General features: G+C 36.1%; 3 protein-coding genes across 3 annotated transcripts; 2 read left to right on the top strand and 1 right to left on the bottom strand.

Annotated features, from left to right (window-relative positions):
- The first annotated feature begins 4,568 nt into the window (after nucleotides 1-4,568).
- On the top strand, nucleotides 4,569-5,351 carry LOC111430295 (heavy metal-associated isoprenylated plant protein 39-like). The gene is made up of 3 exons (XM_023066491.1): nucleotides 4,569-4,677; nucleotides 4,775-4,850; nucleotides 4,930-5,351. Exons 1-3 carry the CDS (start codon nucleotides 4,672-4,674, stop codon nucleotides 5,226-5,228), a joined length of 381 nt encoding a protein of 126 aa, XP_022922259.1. The 5' UTR covers nucleotides 4,569-4,671; the 3' UTR covers nucleotides 5,229-5,351.
- An 810-nt stretch (nucleotides 5,352-6,161) lies between these two features.
- LOC111430293 (60S ribosomal protein L9) lies at nucleotides 6,162-8,335 on the top strand. Its single transcript, XM_023066488.1, has 3 exons — nucleotides 6,162-6,634; nucleotides 7,756-7,878; nucleotides 7,985-8,335. Exons 1-3 carry the CDS (start codon nucleotides 6,260-6,262, stop codon nucleotides 8,072-8,074), a joined length of 588 nt encoding a protein of 195 aa, XP_022922256.1. The 5' UTR covers nucleotides 6,162-6,259; the 3' UTR covers nucleotides 8,075-8,335.
- Nucleotides 8,336-10,011: 1,676 nt separating this feature from the next.
- Nucleotides 10,012-11,592, bottom strand: LOC111430292 (probable WRKY transcription factor 27). Its single transcript, XM_023066487.1, has 4 exons — nucleotides 11,476-11,592; nucleotides 10,932-11,445; nucleotides 10,730-10,843; nucleotides 10,012-10,583 (listed from the first exon to the last, which is right to left on the bottom strand). Exons 2-4 carry the CDS (start codon nucleotides 11,402-11,404, stop codon nucleotides 10,148-10,150), a joined length of 1,023 nt encoding a protein of 340 aa, XP_022922255.1. The 5' UTR covers nucleotides 11,405-11,445; nucleotides 11,476-11,592; the 3' UTR covers nucleotides 10,012-10,147.
- Between the last annotated feature and the right edge of the window lie 3,085 nt (nucleotides 11,593-14,677).

Raw genomic sequence — 14,677 nt, 5'->3', positions numbered from 1 at the left:
CTCCTTCGGTTCGACTTTCCGTTGGAGGGCTGACAAGAATTTGAGTGCGCCCATTCGGGGGTTGTCGTGATCTTCCTTCTTGTCTAGCAAAGTCTCGACTCTTGCTTCATTGCTCTCTTGAATGGACACTTGAAGTGCAGTGAGAGAGGCCCGATGAGGACAGTATGATACTTTGTGGGGGCCTTTACACAGCATGCATTGCAAAGGTGTCGTCGGGTGGTTCTTTTGATGGTAATGCCCTTGAGAAGTCCCCGCTTGATTGTTCTGAGGAGGTCTATCCGTCCATCCATTCGGTCTGTTGGGACTTCCATTTCGCTGGCCTGGTGGTCTGTATGGTTTGCCCCCATTGTTTGGGGCTGGTGTCGCTCTTCTTTGGGATCCTGCTTCGTTCCCACAGTCTACGAGTCTCTCGGCACAGGCCATTGCGGCAGCTAGGGTTTGGACCCTGTTCTCATGTATCTTTGTTTTGGCCCACGGCTGTAGACCATTTATAAAGAAGAACACCTTGTCCTTCTCTGCTGTGCCCCTGATATCCAGCATCAGGGTTGAGAACTGTCTGACGTAGTCTCGTATGTTTCCAGTGTGTTTCAGGGCTACTATTTTCTCCATTGCTATATGCCCTGCGTTTTTGGGGAGGAATTGTTCCCTCAACTCTCTCTTGAGGTCCTCCCATGAGTCGATGGTGCACAATCCATCCTCGATGTCTTGCACCTTCGTACGCCACCACAGTTTGGCGTCGTCTATGAGATACATCGCGGCTACAGTCACCTTCTTGTCGTCGGTACAAGCCGTTGTGGCTTTGAAGTACTGTTCGACGTCAAAGATGAAGTTCTCCAACTCTTTGGCGTCCCGATTCCCTTTGAAGGCTCTAGGGTCTGGGAACCTTAGTTTGTTGGATCCTGTATTAGTTTGTCCAGCCGCGACACCTTCCACGGCTTTCATGGTAATTTCAATTCGAGTGCTCATGGCGGCCATCCTTTCTTGGAGGTCGTCGACTGTTGATCTGAATTCATCAGCCAATCCATTGAACAAACTCATCATTGTGTTTTGTAGTACGTCGAACTCTTCGCCACGTCCCTCTTTGTGTGCGACAGAGCTATCCGGACTATCAGACGGTTTTGGGCTGCTCGTAGGAGCAACTCTTTCTTCGAGCGAGGTCACTCGAAACAATAGTTCTGCGATTGGCAACCCATCCAGGCGGTTGCCCATTGCGTCGACTTGGACGACTTTCTCACTCAGTTCGGTCACCCGTGTTTCCAGGAAACGGAGGGTGTCAGGGACTTCTTTGAGGAACAGCATTTCCTCCTCTATTAGCGTAAGCCGGTCGGCTTGTGCTTTGGGTGTCGACTTTGTCGTCGACATGATCTCGGTCTATATGACGTTACGGAGCTAACAAAGCTCTGATACCACTTGACACAATCGCGCTTTCGAAGGCAGCGGACTAGCGATTGTGCGGCACTCACTTTCCAGCGACAAGTGAGTTGAGCCTATTTGTTCTTGCGTCGCCTACGGCCAAGCGACGTACGGTCAAGCCTCTAGCCTCGGTTTTAAAAGAAGGTTTTAGAAAACGAGGAGAGAGAGATTTGAGAAAGAGAGATTTTAGAAAGAGACGTTATATAAGCAAGCAAGAGAAAGATAACAACGGCTTAGCATATATAACCTTGGGTAGGGAGAAGTTGACGACTAGTCATATCCCCCTATAGTACATTCTGGGCCATTTTAGTTCTGGCAGGCGTAGACATGATATTTTTGAGGTGTCATACGCTTTAGAATTACAAAAGGAAAAACACTAGAATGAAAAGACATGACAAGGGTTTGGCTTGTCATGGGCATGCGGCCATGGGCAACATGCCCTGGACAAGCATGACCGTGACATCCAGCACGCGCGCCAGGACTCGGCTCTGACCTACGCGCACTCCTCCTCCATAGCTGACCCGCAAACCTGACCCAATCCTAATTCTAACCCGCGCGCCATTGATGGCATATTTGCTCGGCTCGGCGCGTTCAACGACTTCAATTCGGCTTAGATGCCATATTTGGCTCGTATTTGATCTATTTGAAGTTTCGAGACCTTTTCCTTACATTATTCGATGTTTTCCGAAGCAATTGAGGTTAGTATGATAACTATTTTAGTCGATTTAAGCTATTTTTTGAGCCAAGAGTGTAAAAGGTGATCGTGACGGATGAATTGGATCGTATATTGTGCCTACCTCAATGACGTGGGTCTATATAGGTGAAATTGGACTTCGAGGAGCAGGTTCAAACCAACTTTAGGATTATTTAGTGACTCTAACTTAACCCAACCAAGTAAGTGTCTCGTTGTCTCTTGCATGTGTCATATTATGATTGTCATGATATGTTGTACTTTGTTATGTCATGTTTAGTAATATGATATGATGTTGATAATCTATGATGCATAAACTTCCATAGCCCATGTTATGCATGAAAGATTTGACAAGAATTATATATGCATAATTTACGGACTCATATATTATAAATGAAAGGAGATTTGACTTGCAACATAATTCTAGGGTATGGTTTTAAGCTATGGGGATATCATGCATTTTTTGTGTGTCATATACATTAGGACACTTCCTCGTTATGATTAGTACAGACATGTACCTTACGACATTTAGGTTCGCTATGATGTTATGCGAGATCTTTCTCTCTATGGTGTTAACCCGTTAGTGAGTGCTAACCCAATAAGCTAGGTCTAACGGGTACACAAGCCTACTTAGTGGGCCCGTGTGTGCATGCGTGGGCCATGTGCAGAGAAGTTTATTTAAAAATATTAATATAAATTAGAAAGTGTATAGTTGAAATTAATATTTAATATATTAGATAAAAATATCATTTATATAGATTAAATATTAAAATAAAAAATATTTATTATTGAAATGAAATTTAAATTAGTTAAATATGTATAACAATTTTTTTCATACAATGCCCTTTATAATTTTAACACCCATTAAATTATTTGAATTTTATGCTATAGTTTTCATGTGTTAGGTCATTGATTATCCATAACCTCTTCACGTGGCTAACTACTAGTCTTAGGATCGTTTGTTGAATTTTTCCTACCTATTAATAAAATATTCTTCTAGCATGTGAATAGCCGTGTGAACTACTTCAAATTTTCAATTAATTCTCAGGAACCCAACTTTTTTTTAAATTATTGAAATAATGCTCCCCCGCTAGTCACTTATCCAAAAGAACACGGTTGAACAACTTTTAAAAAGGAGATTGGTGTCATTCAAAATCACGAGCATGGTCTCTCTAAACTTTAGAGTTTTGAACAAAAATAACCTAATCGATGACACCCACTAACCATCTCGACCTCAATTATATCTGGTCGAGAATAATTTTTAAATCTTTACTCCAAAAAAAAGTGAACTTTCTCCTTTCCATCCGTGTTCCAATTAGCGATCCAAAAATAAATAAATAAAATCCTCCACCCAATCAACTTTATAGGTCAACTTGCTTCAAGTCGTGTTTTTTTAATTGAAAAGTCAAGTCAACGTCAAAGTCATCGAACCTTCTATTTAATTAAATTTTTAAAAAGGGCTCAAGGGGACAACGAACACGTGTAAACGCGGTTGGATCCCAATTCACATTCATTTATCAATCTATAAACTTTTTTATTTTATTTTGTTAGAGTTAATTTAAATTTCCCGATCCCACTTTCTTTTATTATTTTTTTACTTTCTTAATCCAGATTAAACTATTAAACCTTTTTTTTTAATCTTTATTCTAATTTTTTTCATGAATTATTTAGAAAAATTATAATGAGGTCGATGTGAACGATTATATTGATGGGTCATCATAACGACCCAACTTTTAGTAAAATCATAAACATGATCATAACATTATGAACACGAGAATTACGTACACGAAAGCATGATACATCAATAAATCATATCGTGAGATCCCACGTCAGTTGGAGACAGGAAAAAAAAAACATTCTTTACAAGACTGTGGAAACCTCACCGAAGTAGTTGCATTTTAAAAACCTTGAGGGAAAACGTGAAAGAGAAAGCCCAAAGATGACAATACTATCAGAGCCAAACACTGAGCTGTATGCCAATGAAGACAGTAAGCACCGAAGAGAGGAACGAGTGTCAGCGATGACGCTAGGCCCCAAAGGGGGTGGATTGTGAGATCTCATATCAATTGGAGAGAGGAAAGAGTGTCAGTGAGAACGCTAGCCCCCAAAGTGGGGTGAATTGTGAGATCTCACATAAGTTGTAGAAGAGAACAAAACATTGTTTACTAGGGTGTGGAAACCTCTCCGTAACAAACATGTTTTAAAAAACTTGAAGTGAAGCTCGAAATAGACTATCGACTAACACCCAAAACAGTGTGAAGGGAAGCTCTAAAGAGACTATCGGCTAACGTCCAAAAGAGTGGCTATTACTGACATTCTCTAGTCTTAACTAGGTTAGGTGCGCACAAAAGAAGTTGTTAGATTCTTTTTTGATTTGAAAAGATTCTCAATTTAATTTTAGTCGTTTATACACGTTCATGATTCCCACCTAGTAATTTCAATCCATTTTCTACGAAGAGAAACTCTTCTTTATAAATCAAATCCTCTCCCTACCTCTCTCTCCATCCTCCATCTTCTTCCTTCAAACACTTCATTATCTCTCATTCTAAGCTTTCCCAACAACAAAAATGGCGGTAAGAACAAAGAATCAATTCATTTCCCATCTTCCATTTCTTCTTTTCCAAGCTTTTTCAAGTACTAACAATTTATGGGTCACTTTTTAATCCACAGAAAGTGGTGCTCAAAGTGGAAATAAGCGATTCAAAGACAAAGAAGAAGGTTTTGAGTGCGGTTTCTGGGCTTTCAGGTACTCAACATAGTAGAAACAAGCTTGTTCTTTCATATATGGTTGATATACTCATGTGGGGTTTGGCTAAAACTTGCAGGCATTGTGTCGATGGCGACCGACGCGAAGGAGAACAAAATTACAGTGATTGGAACCGCCGACCCGATTGAGATTGTTAAGAAGGTAAGAAAGATTTGGCCCTCCGCTTACATTATCAGCGTTGGGCCAGAGAAAGAAGAACCGAAGAAAGTAGAGCCGAAGAAACAAGATCCGCCGACACCCAAAATTGAGCCGATTGATTGGGCTAAGGCTTACACTGCCTTGCAGTCTTACCCCACGCCTCATTATTATTATTCATGTCAAGAACAATACAATCCAAATGCTTGTGTTATCTCTTGAATCCATTAGATATATGAAGGATTGTTTTCGAACCTTTTTTTTTTTTTTTATATATATATATTTTACGAAGAAATATACAAGATTTCATATTCGTGATAAATGTGATTGTTCTTCGGTTTCATGTTAATATCCACGTGGTGGTATGATATTGGTTTAATTTAAGCATAAACTTTTGTAATTTTACCTTATTTTGGATTACAATTAATCAAATAGTTAGAAAGCATCGTCACAAAATCTGGAAGTTCAAATAGACCAATTAGCAACTGAGCTACGAAATAGACTTCTTGGGAAGCTGCTAGTAAACCCCGAAACACCAAAAAGAGAGAGTAAGAAATAATGTATACAGAAGTGAAACAGTCTCCAAAAGCGCCAGTAACGAACAGTAGCCAAGAGGAGAGTTGAACGTACATGTCAACACCTCCTTTCCCACAAAGATCAACTACAATCACCATCCAACTAACTAACTGATACGTCCATCACTTATTTAGAAGTAAAAATTTAAAATATTTTAATTTTAAGTGGATAAATTCATATTTCTAGCAAATTTTATCATTTAGATTATGAAAGAGACCATGATCTACGAATTATTTTGGGGAGAACATTTTTAAAGACCGAAAGAACATTAATAGATCTCTAAACCATGGATAGATATTATTAAATTAATATAAATATGTATATATATACTATAATAGATTTTTATTTTATTTTTTTTTGTTGTGTCTTATAAATTATTAAAGTTTTTTTTTTTTTTAATAATTCCTGGCAAATTAGATTTGTTCGAGAAAGTGGGCCGAAGTTCAATTTTAGGCCCATTTTAATTTTCTTGGAGGCCCAAGGTGGGTGATAGACATATGGGCCTGCCAAGAATAAGAAAAACCCTAATCTCTCTTTCTAATACCCCAAAACACAGTCGAAGAATTTCAACTATAAATCTGCGCCATTTCCTTAAATTGGGGTTTTGTTCGTCTTCGGCCGTCGCCTTCACCGTTCCAGCTCCAGGGAAAGAGAGGAGAAGGTTGCATTAGGAAGAGATGAAGACGATCCTCTCATCGGAAACCATGGATATCCCCGACGGGGTGAAGATCAAAGTGAACGCCAAAATCATCGAGGTCGAAGGCCCTCGGGGGAAACTTATTCGTAATTTCAAGCATCTGAATCTGGATTTCCAGTTGATCACCGAAGAGGAAACCGGAAAAAAGAAGCTCAAGATCGATGCCTGGTTTGGCTCCAGGAAAACTTCTGCTGCCATTCGCACTGCCCTTAGCCATGTTGAGAATCTCATCACTGGTGTTACCAAGGGGTATCGTTACAAGATGCGATTTGTCTATGCTCACTTTCCGATCAATGCTAGCATCACCAATACCAACAAGTCCATCGAGATCCGTAACTTTCTTGGCGAGAAGAAGGTATAACTCTCTTTCTCTCTCTCGCGCTTTTTCCATAAATTGCACTACCTGGATGTTATTCTGGATTCTGGATTCATATTTATTACTGCGTTTTCATTTTACGCTAATTGAATGTCGAATGATCAAGGCTTAATCGTTTGTGATTTGTTGAGTATTAAGATAAAATTTCAGTAAGTATATATTTATTTATTTTCTAGGAACAGATTAGTTTTTCGTTTTAGATTGTCTTTACATGATTTCATGATTCTTCATCAGGGATATAGGTTAGCTTCGTTTCTGAGAATCCTTTTAAATAGTCTTTAACTATATCATTATGTAAAAAAATTTCTTTGATGAAATCTATTACAGGGACATTTTTTCGTCGATTTTTTTTTAAGAGTGTAAATAAATAAGGCACCATTAATAGTAATGAAAAATATTACAAAGAAGCTTGAAGCAACCAGGAGCCAGCAACTCAAATTTCTATATACAAGAAAAATCCACAACCCAATTGCTAGATTAGAGAACTAAACAAGCCAATAACCTTCAGCTTAAACATAAGTCACCCTATAGCCATGGAGATAGAAACCAATACAATATAAAATGAGGCCTTACAACTCACGACTACTTGGAAAATGCTAAATAATAAATTGGCTAGCAGCAGATGGGTTGGACGACCCGTTCTGGATCAGGACTACTTGGAAAATTCTAAGTAATTATAAATTGAAAACTGTGTTCTATAAAAAAAACTTGGGAACAGGGAAGTTGAGATGGATGTCAAGAGCAATAAGGAGGAGATGCTGAGAGGGAAAGATGACAGATTGTTGAGGAGAAAATGAGCGAGAAAGTGTTGTTCAAGTGTATTGAAAGGATGTAGATCACATTGAATACAGTCCTTTGGTTATTTGATCCAAAGTCCCAAGTATAATAATATTCAAAGGAGTATCTAAACAGAACTACGGGAAAAACCCTCTTTAATTAATTTAATTATTCTGTGTAAAAATACATATACTGCTTTTTGAGAGGATTTATATCAATCATTAGTTTCCGTAGCTTAGTTTCTTCCTGCATATATCTTCTATTATCCCAGATTCGGCTATTGTATGATGCAATCTGATGTTTTCATTTTCTTTGTGCAATAGGTGCGAAGAGTAGACATGCTTGACGGAGTATCTATTGTTCGATCTGAGAAGGTTAAGGATGAGTTGGTCTTGGATGGTAACGATATTGAGCTTGTATCTCGGTCTGCTGCCTTGATAAACCAGGTCTCATTCTCACCCATGCCTCTTTTGATTGATTATTGCTCGCAAAACATGTGCCTAGGCATTGTTGGTTCTATACATAAATTTTTTCTTTTCTTCTGGGTGACAGAAATGCCATGTGAAGAACAAAGATATCCGGAAGTTCCTTGATGGTATTTATGTCAGCGAAAAAGGAACCGTTGTCGAAGAGGAGTGTTGACTTGAGTAGTTTTGTTCAACCATGCTTTAGCTTTTGGTGATAGTTTCTTCTTATATATTTATATTTAATTCATAGACAAATTAATGAGACAAAAAACTTGAGTTAAGAATGCTGTCCATTTTCCAATATTTATTAGTCATTGGTGATGTGGTGTGGTGAAGCCATTGTTGGTTGTGGGATGCACTTCTTGTTATCTTAGGGCCATTAATTTTAAACTTAACACATTAACTTCATCTTATATTGATGTTAATTTATATTTTAGGGAAGACTTTTGAACCTAGATTGTTGGCTAGGTGTAGCAACTTGGGTTGTTCGACAATCATTTGATTTTTGAAAATTAAGTTTATAAATTTATATATTTCTTTGTTTAGAAAGATATTACAGAATATGTTGCCTCTTCATCATTATCTATTGTTTCATGCTTTCCCACAAGTTTTCTTGGCACAAGGAAACCATACTCCAATTCCTAAGATGCAAAGCTACTATTACCTCGAATAGATTTCGCAATATATTATTGAAGTTCAACTCGCTTTGCTCTATTCAAGTTTTACTCGTTTTGCTCTCTTTTTTAAGTGTATAGTGTAATAGATAAAATATCAATTATTATTCCTATAGATATATATATATTTTTTACTCTAAAACTAATTAATTAAAATTTGTCTATAAATGATACTTCCTAACTATACACTAATTAAGAGTTATAAATAGATATAATCCAAGTTGACAACTTGATTCTGACAATGTTTCAATTTTGAAACAACTTGAAATATAATATGTTTGACCAATAATAGTATAATAATATTAAGAAAAATAAAAATAAAAATCATACTTAAAAAGACTTGTGTGACATAAAGAGCATCTTTCGTTAATACATATACATATAAAAAGTCCTTTTGGTTCCCACCCATTCTGTACAAACCCCAGTTTAGATTGTATTAAAACCCCCGTTTAGATTGTATTAAAACCCCAGTTTAGATTGTATTATAGGTAGATTGACTCAATATCTTATAATATTTGAGTTTTCTTATAACATTTGAGCATTAAAAACTCTGCAAAATAATAAGTTTTTAACAGATAACCAACAAAGATAAAATAATAAATTCTGAGTAGAAAATCAACAGAAATTGAATTCATTCCCCCTCCCCTTAACTTCTTTAATGTATCGTGTCATTTATCAATGACTAAGTTAACTTTTTATTATTGGAGTTAACCATATGGATTACTAGGAGGATAATCAATACTTCGATCTTATTTTGTAAATGTATTTAATTTGGATGAAACACAAGTATGAAGTATAGTTCAATTTAATTTAGTTGGCAAGTGTTTTAATATCTCAAACTACAAATGTTATTTACTCAAATTAAGTATTGGTATATATATTAGAACACGATATCATAAAAATAGAATATAGAAAATATGAACATTCATTTTTTTTTGTTCCTTTATATTAGTTTAGATTGTGATTCGAAATGGGTTAAGATTTCTTTTTCTTTTCAAATATTCTTAATTTGACTTATTATATTACAGTACATGATAATTTTCTTTAATTCTGAGAGGTGTCTCATCATATCTAAATGTGACAGACATTCCTTAAATATAAATTTTGAATTAGCAAAAACTTACCAAATTACTTAGTCTAACCACATGACTACATGACTAACATGCCATGATTAAAAAAAGAATTATTTCAATTCATCGTATCCACGGTAAATTATAACTTTGGTCCTTTCTATTAGTTTAGATTAAGTTGAGTCATTTCTATTAGTTTAGATTAACTTTGGTCTTTTTTTTATTAGTTTAGATTTAGTGATTTTAGATTTAGTGTTTTGAAAAACTTGAAATTTCAGGGAATATTCGACTTATTTGAATGCATGATGATTATGACAGGTGTCTATTCATATTTGACAAGTGTCTGATCAGAACAGACACCCCTTAAATGTAAATTTTGAATTAACAAAAACTTGCAAAATTACCTTACTTTAACCAAGTCTAATTACATATTACATGACTAAAGTCATTCTGTGATTAAGAAAAGTATTATTTCAATTCAACCCGCCGCCACGGTCGCCGGAGTTATGGTGGTCGCCGCCTCCGAATCTCATCAAACCCAGCAAAGATTTCATCTCTCACCATCAAGTTTGGAATCAGAATATCGTCGTAATCGTCATCGCTATCGATCGCCATATCCTCAAACATCTCTCCCTCTTTCTCGTCTCCTCCGCCATAGTCATCGTTGAACGGCGTCATCGGAGAATCAGCCGGTGAAGAACCAGAGCCCACCAGAGCAGTGGTGATCAGAGATGGATTGGGATCTCCAGTGGGGTTTTTGTTGGTGACGGAGGAGAGTGGCCTGTTCCGAAAACTTCCGGCGAGGCAATTCCGGTGAGTCGGACGTGGATGAATGTGTTCGCCGGTGTAAGTGATGATGAAAGAATCGGGATCGGCGTTGCTCCGTTCAACTTGCTTTCTGGCCCCACACCCTTTTGAGCTGCTGCAACGGTAATAGTTTCTGTGATCATCAATTCAAATCATGGGAGGAGAAAGTAAGAATTTTCCCGAGAAACAAACAGAAAATAGAAAAGAATTTTTTTTTATTTTTGACCATTTATTTATTTAATTTAATTTCATGATTATTAATAATGTATATTTAAATACCTTGGATATGGAGATCCTTTAATGGGCTTTTGCCCATATTTACGCCAAGCCCACATGTCTGTTGAGAGATTATCTGCAGTAACATGGCATACAGTTCTCTTCTGTTGATTTTTTCTGTAATTTTTTTTTTAATTATAAAAAAAATTCCCAATTATTACCCAAAAAAATAAATCAACACCAAAAATTCAATTAAATTTCTTACCTTTTTCTCGATTTGGGTATGTTAGATTGCACCATTGGCGAATTTGGGAATTCCGGCGGGAACGAAGGCTGGATTTGGTGGTGGTGTTGATTCTGCAGTGCCGCCGCCGTCTCTGCCGCCTCCACAGGATCCGGCTGCGGCAGAATGGGTGTAATTTCCTCTTGAAAGTAACGGTTTGTGGTGGCGGTGGGAAATTCCGGCGCGATGGTGACGGCGGCGGTGAGGGAGTTGGGAAGGAAACAGATAGCTTGGTGTAATTCATCGAAGCCGTCGTGTTGTTGTTGTTGTTGGGGTTGAAGTATGTCGGGAAAGGAGAATGCGACGTCGTTTGGATCGACGTCGAATGTTAAAGAAGCGAGACACGACAAGTCGGTTTCTGTGGCGGCGGTGGCAGTTGGGGTTGTCCTGTAAGCTGCTGAATTGCAGCTCCGGACGACGGCGGAGAGATCCCAGTCATTGTTTCCGGCCGCCATGGATGGAGGTTAAACAAAAATTGAAATTAAAATTTTTTGAAAATTGGAAAAGAAAGAACCAAAAGAAGACGAAAATTTGGGAATTTGGTAAAAAAAAAAGGGACAAAGGGGAAAGAATTGGAGGCAGAAACGACGGCGCTGACTTTTTTTTGTTGCTCAGAGAGCCAAAGAGAGAGAGAGAGAGAGAGAAGAAATGAAAGAAAAAGAGCACTGACTTTTGAAATTCCCTAATTCTTTATTATGTATTTATACACACAAAAAAATAAAAAATAAATAAATAATAAATCATTTTTTTAATAAAAAGAAAAAGAAAAATTACCAAATATAATTTTTCTTTTTAAAAAAATATTAATATTTGGTATTATCCTTTATCCTTTTAGTGTTTTGAGCCAATAAATAATATTTAAATTCATGATTTTTGAATTTTGGAAATTTAGTAAATTAAGTGATTAGTGTTTTTTTTTTCCATTTTGTTATTTTTTATTTTTATAACTAAAAGCATTACGTTATCTATAACTTTATAGCTTAAATTGTCAAAGGTTCGAGTTTCCGATCATACGGTCACGTGTCCGTTAATCCGTTATTACTCACAACTTATTTAATGATTGCTTTTCTTTTTTATTAGTAAAATGCGTCTTTTGTCGTTTTGTCTCGGAACTTGTTTCGAATCCAAAACTATAATTTTAATACAAAAAATCAATTAAATTATACTCCGATTATTTTCTTTTTTAAAAGAATAATAATTATAATTTTAATACAAAAAAATCAATCAATTAAATTAAACGTGAGGCAAAACTTTAAAATATTAATTTTATTTCTTATATATATATATATCAAAATTTTCTCGGCTCCATCCTATATCAGTGTAAGACCTATATTGGAGAAGGAAACAAAATGTTCTTTTAATAAGAGTGTGTAAATCTCTCTATAGCAAACACGTTTCAGAACAAAGATGATTATATATTAGCAGTGGACTTGAGCTTGAGCTTGAACGGTTACAATCATTATGTTTTTTTTTTTCCTTTAATTCTTATGCTCTTAAAACTAATTTTTTATTATTAATTTAAAGAATTTTTTGGGAATTAAATTTGGACGGTTGAAAGTATATAGACGGTTTTGAGACCGTTGTAGAGAGAGAGAAAAAGTGAAATGAATATAATAAATATAAAATATGTTGACTTTGAAAGAAAATGTCAAATGGGGACAAAGAAAGAAGAGGGAAGGTGGCAAAGGTTGAGGAAGATGGTGTTTTTTGTGGCAGTGTGCAAAGGAAGGCGTTACACTAACATCTTTGACTCTCCCATTCTCTTTCTCTCTCCTCTTCTCATTGGTCAATAGCTTTATAGGGATTAGGGAGCTCTCTTTACTCCACGCGCTTTTCCCTCTCGTCCTCTTCACTCTTCCCCCACATGGGCCCTTCTACTCTGCATGTTTGACACATCATCCTTTCTCCTTCTCCGTCTTCCCTACGCGCCTCCCTTGCGACTGCTCCTCCCTCTCTATCTCAACACAATCTCCCTTTTATTCCTTACCAACCTTCCCATTTTATTTACCACTTTTTTAAAAGTTTTTTTTTTTAAATTTTTTTTACTTGTATAAATTCATACTTATTTTTCTCTTAAATAATCTAAGCGAGATTATTCCTCTCAATAATTATCAACAAATTATCATTTCACTCGTGATTCCATATACTGATGTGAATTATTGACACTGCGTCACTGTCGTTGTTTGGAACGGATAACGACTTTCTTATTAACAAAAGGTTAACGGTTTTGTCGTTAATCACGAATAGTCTTGCTCATCCAATCTCGACTTTCCTTTCAACATCTCAATTATTTCGTTATCTTTTTAATAAGTAAATCAATCATAATTGACTTAGAAATAAATAAAATTTACTTTTATTTATTTAATTACACAAATATCTTTTTTATTTAATAAATTTTAATAGATCACACTATTACTTGACCCTAAGGTCAATCATGAACACGGATATATGTTTGTTATAAGGCTATATCGCATAGAGGTGGGTACAATTTTCATGCACATGTTCCACTTTTGGAAGACTCCGCTTTATATTGTGATTTTTCATATATAAATGTAACTAAGGTACGGGAGCGGATTTCCCACCGGCAAGGGGACAGGAGACGACCATCTCAAGGCACAGCACGACCTACAAGCAAGACCGGCGAGACTTGGGAAGGCAATCCGATTGGGAGTCAGAGGATCCATAGTACCTACAACAGGCAGTTAGCTCAAAACATGTTCATCATGCGGGCGAGCGAAGCGCACCTGCACCTGTCTTTGTGAAGGGTGAAGATGAAGCAACCTAGCATCACTTTAGATAGGAGCAGAATAGATGACTTACAACTAAAAGTCAGTTCTTCGAATCGATAGATATATCGTACCACGTAATGGAAATCAATTGGTAATTGACCCTAAGGTCAAAATATATACCGTCAAATATAATTTTTATACATACAAATAGGTAATTATCTTAAGTTTCCATGAACTCAAAAGGGTCGAACGTTCAAAAAATATAACTTTTAAAGCATGCACAATATCACGACTATGTTTGAAAATAGTAGAATCTAATAGGAAAGTGTTTGTAACAACCCAAGCCGACCCTAGTCGACATTGTTCGCTTTAGCCCATTACGTATCGCATCAGCTTACGTCTACTAGTGGTAGGCTTAGATTGTTACGGTGTGTTACACAGGGATGAATTGAAAGTAAAAGTTCCTAAGTTGAAGCCAAATTTAAAATGTCCCTACCTACTCTCCTATTTCTCATCCTAATATCTATTTTTCTAATATATTCTTTAATTTTAGGTTATTTTTAGCATTTTTAAGATAGAATCTAAACTTACACCGCTTATGACGAGTGTATACAGAATCAGAGCAGCTATAAATTCAAAAATAAATCAGTCTATTAAATGAATATCATGAACAAACACACACTAAGAAAGATGTTGGTCTTTATGAACATCATCATCTACTTTGTTTCAAAGTTGTTTAATGTTTTTTAGCCGAATACAGTTTATCACGAATATTTTAAGCTTCATTTTAATTAATTAACTTAAAATAAAATATATTATTGTGGTTAATAAGTATGTCATATTTTCTGGTTCATTGTATTTTCAAAAAATAGACATTAGTTAAACCGTTAAAACAGCTCTAATTATTCTAAAAGATAAATACAAAACTCCTCCCGTCACGTATGATGTAATATTACATTAAATTTTTATTTTTTCAAAAAAAAAAAAAAAAAAAAAAAA

The sequence above is a fragment of the Cucurbita moschata genome, unplaced genomic scaffold (assembly GCF_002738365.1).
Source record: "Cucurbita moschata cultivar Rifu unplaced genomic scaffold, Cmos_1.0 Cmo_Scf00033, whole genome shotgun sequence".
Taxonomy (NCBI): domain Eukaryota; kingdom Viridiplantae; phylum Streptophyta; class Magnoliopsida; order Cucurbitales; family Cucurbitaceae; genus Cucurbita; species Cucurbita moschata.
Note: the sequence above shows the minus strand (reverse complement) of the source record. Positions and strands in the feature narration are given on the sequence as shown.

Excerpts from the sequence above, each read along its gene's own strand:
- LOC111430295 (XM_023066491.1), top strand. Across the intron at positions 4,851-4,929 it reads TGCGGTTTCTGGGCTTTCAG|GCATTGTGTCGATGGCGACC; the intron begins GTACTCAACATA and ends TAAAACTTGCAG.
- LOC111430293 (XM_023066488.1), top strand. The coding sequence starts at position 6,260 with ATGAAGACGATCCTCTCATCGGAAACCATGGATATCCCCGACGGGGTG. Across the intron at positions 6,635-7,755 it reads ACTTTCTTGGCGAGAAGAAG|GTGCGAAGAGTAGACATGCT; the intron begins GTATAACTCTCT and ends TTTGTGCAATAG. Across the intron at positions 7,879-7,984 it reads CTGCTGCCTTGATAAACCAG|AAATGCCATGTGAAGAACAA; the intron begins GTCTCATTCTCA and ends TCTGGGTGACAG.
- LOC111430292 (XM_023066487.1), bottom strand. The coding sequence starts at position 11,404 with ATGGCGGCCGGAAACAATGACTGGGATCTCTCCGCCGTCGTCCGGAGC. Across the intron at positions 10,844-10,931 it reads ATACCCAAATCGAGAAAAAG|AAAAAATCAACAGAAGAGAA; the intron begins GTAAGAAATTTA and ends AAAAAATTACAG. Across the intron at positions 10,584-10,729 it reads AAAGGATCTCCATATCCAAG|AAACTATTACCGTTGCAGCA; the intron begins GTATTTAAATAT and ends TGATGATCACAG.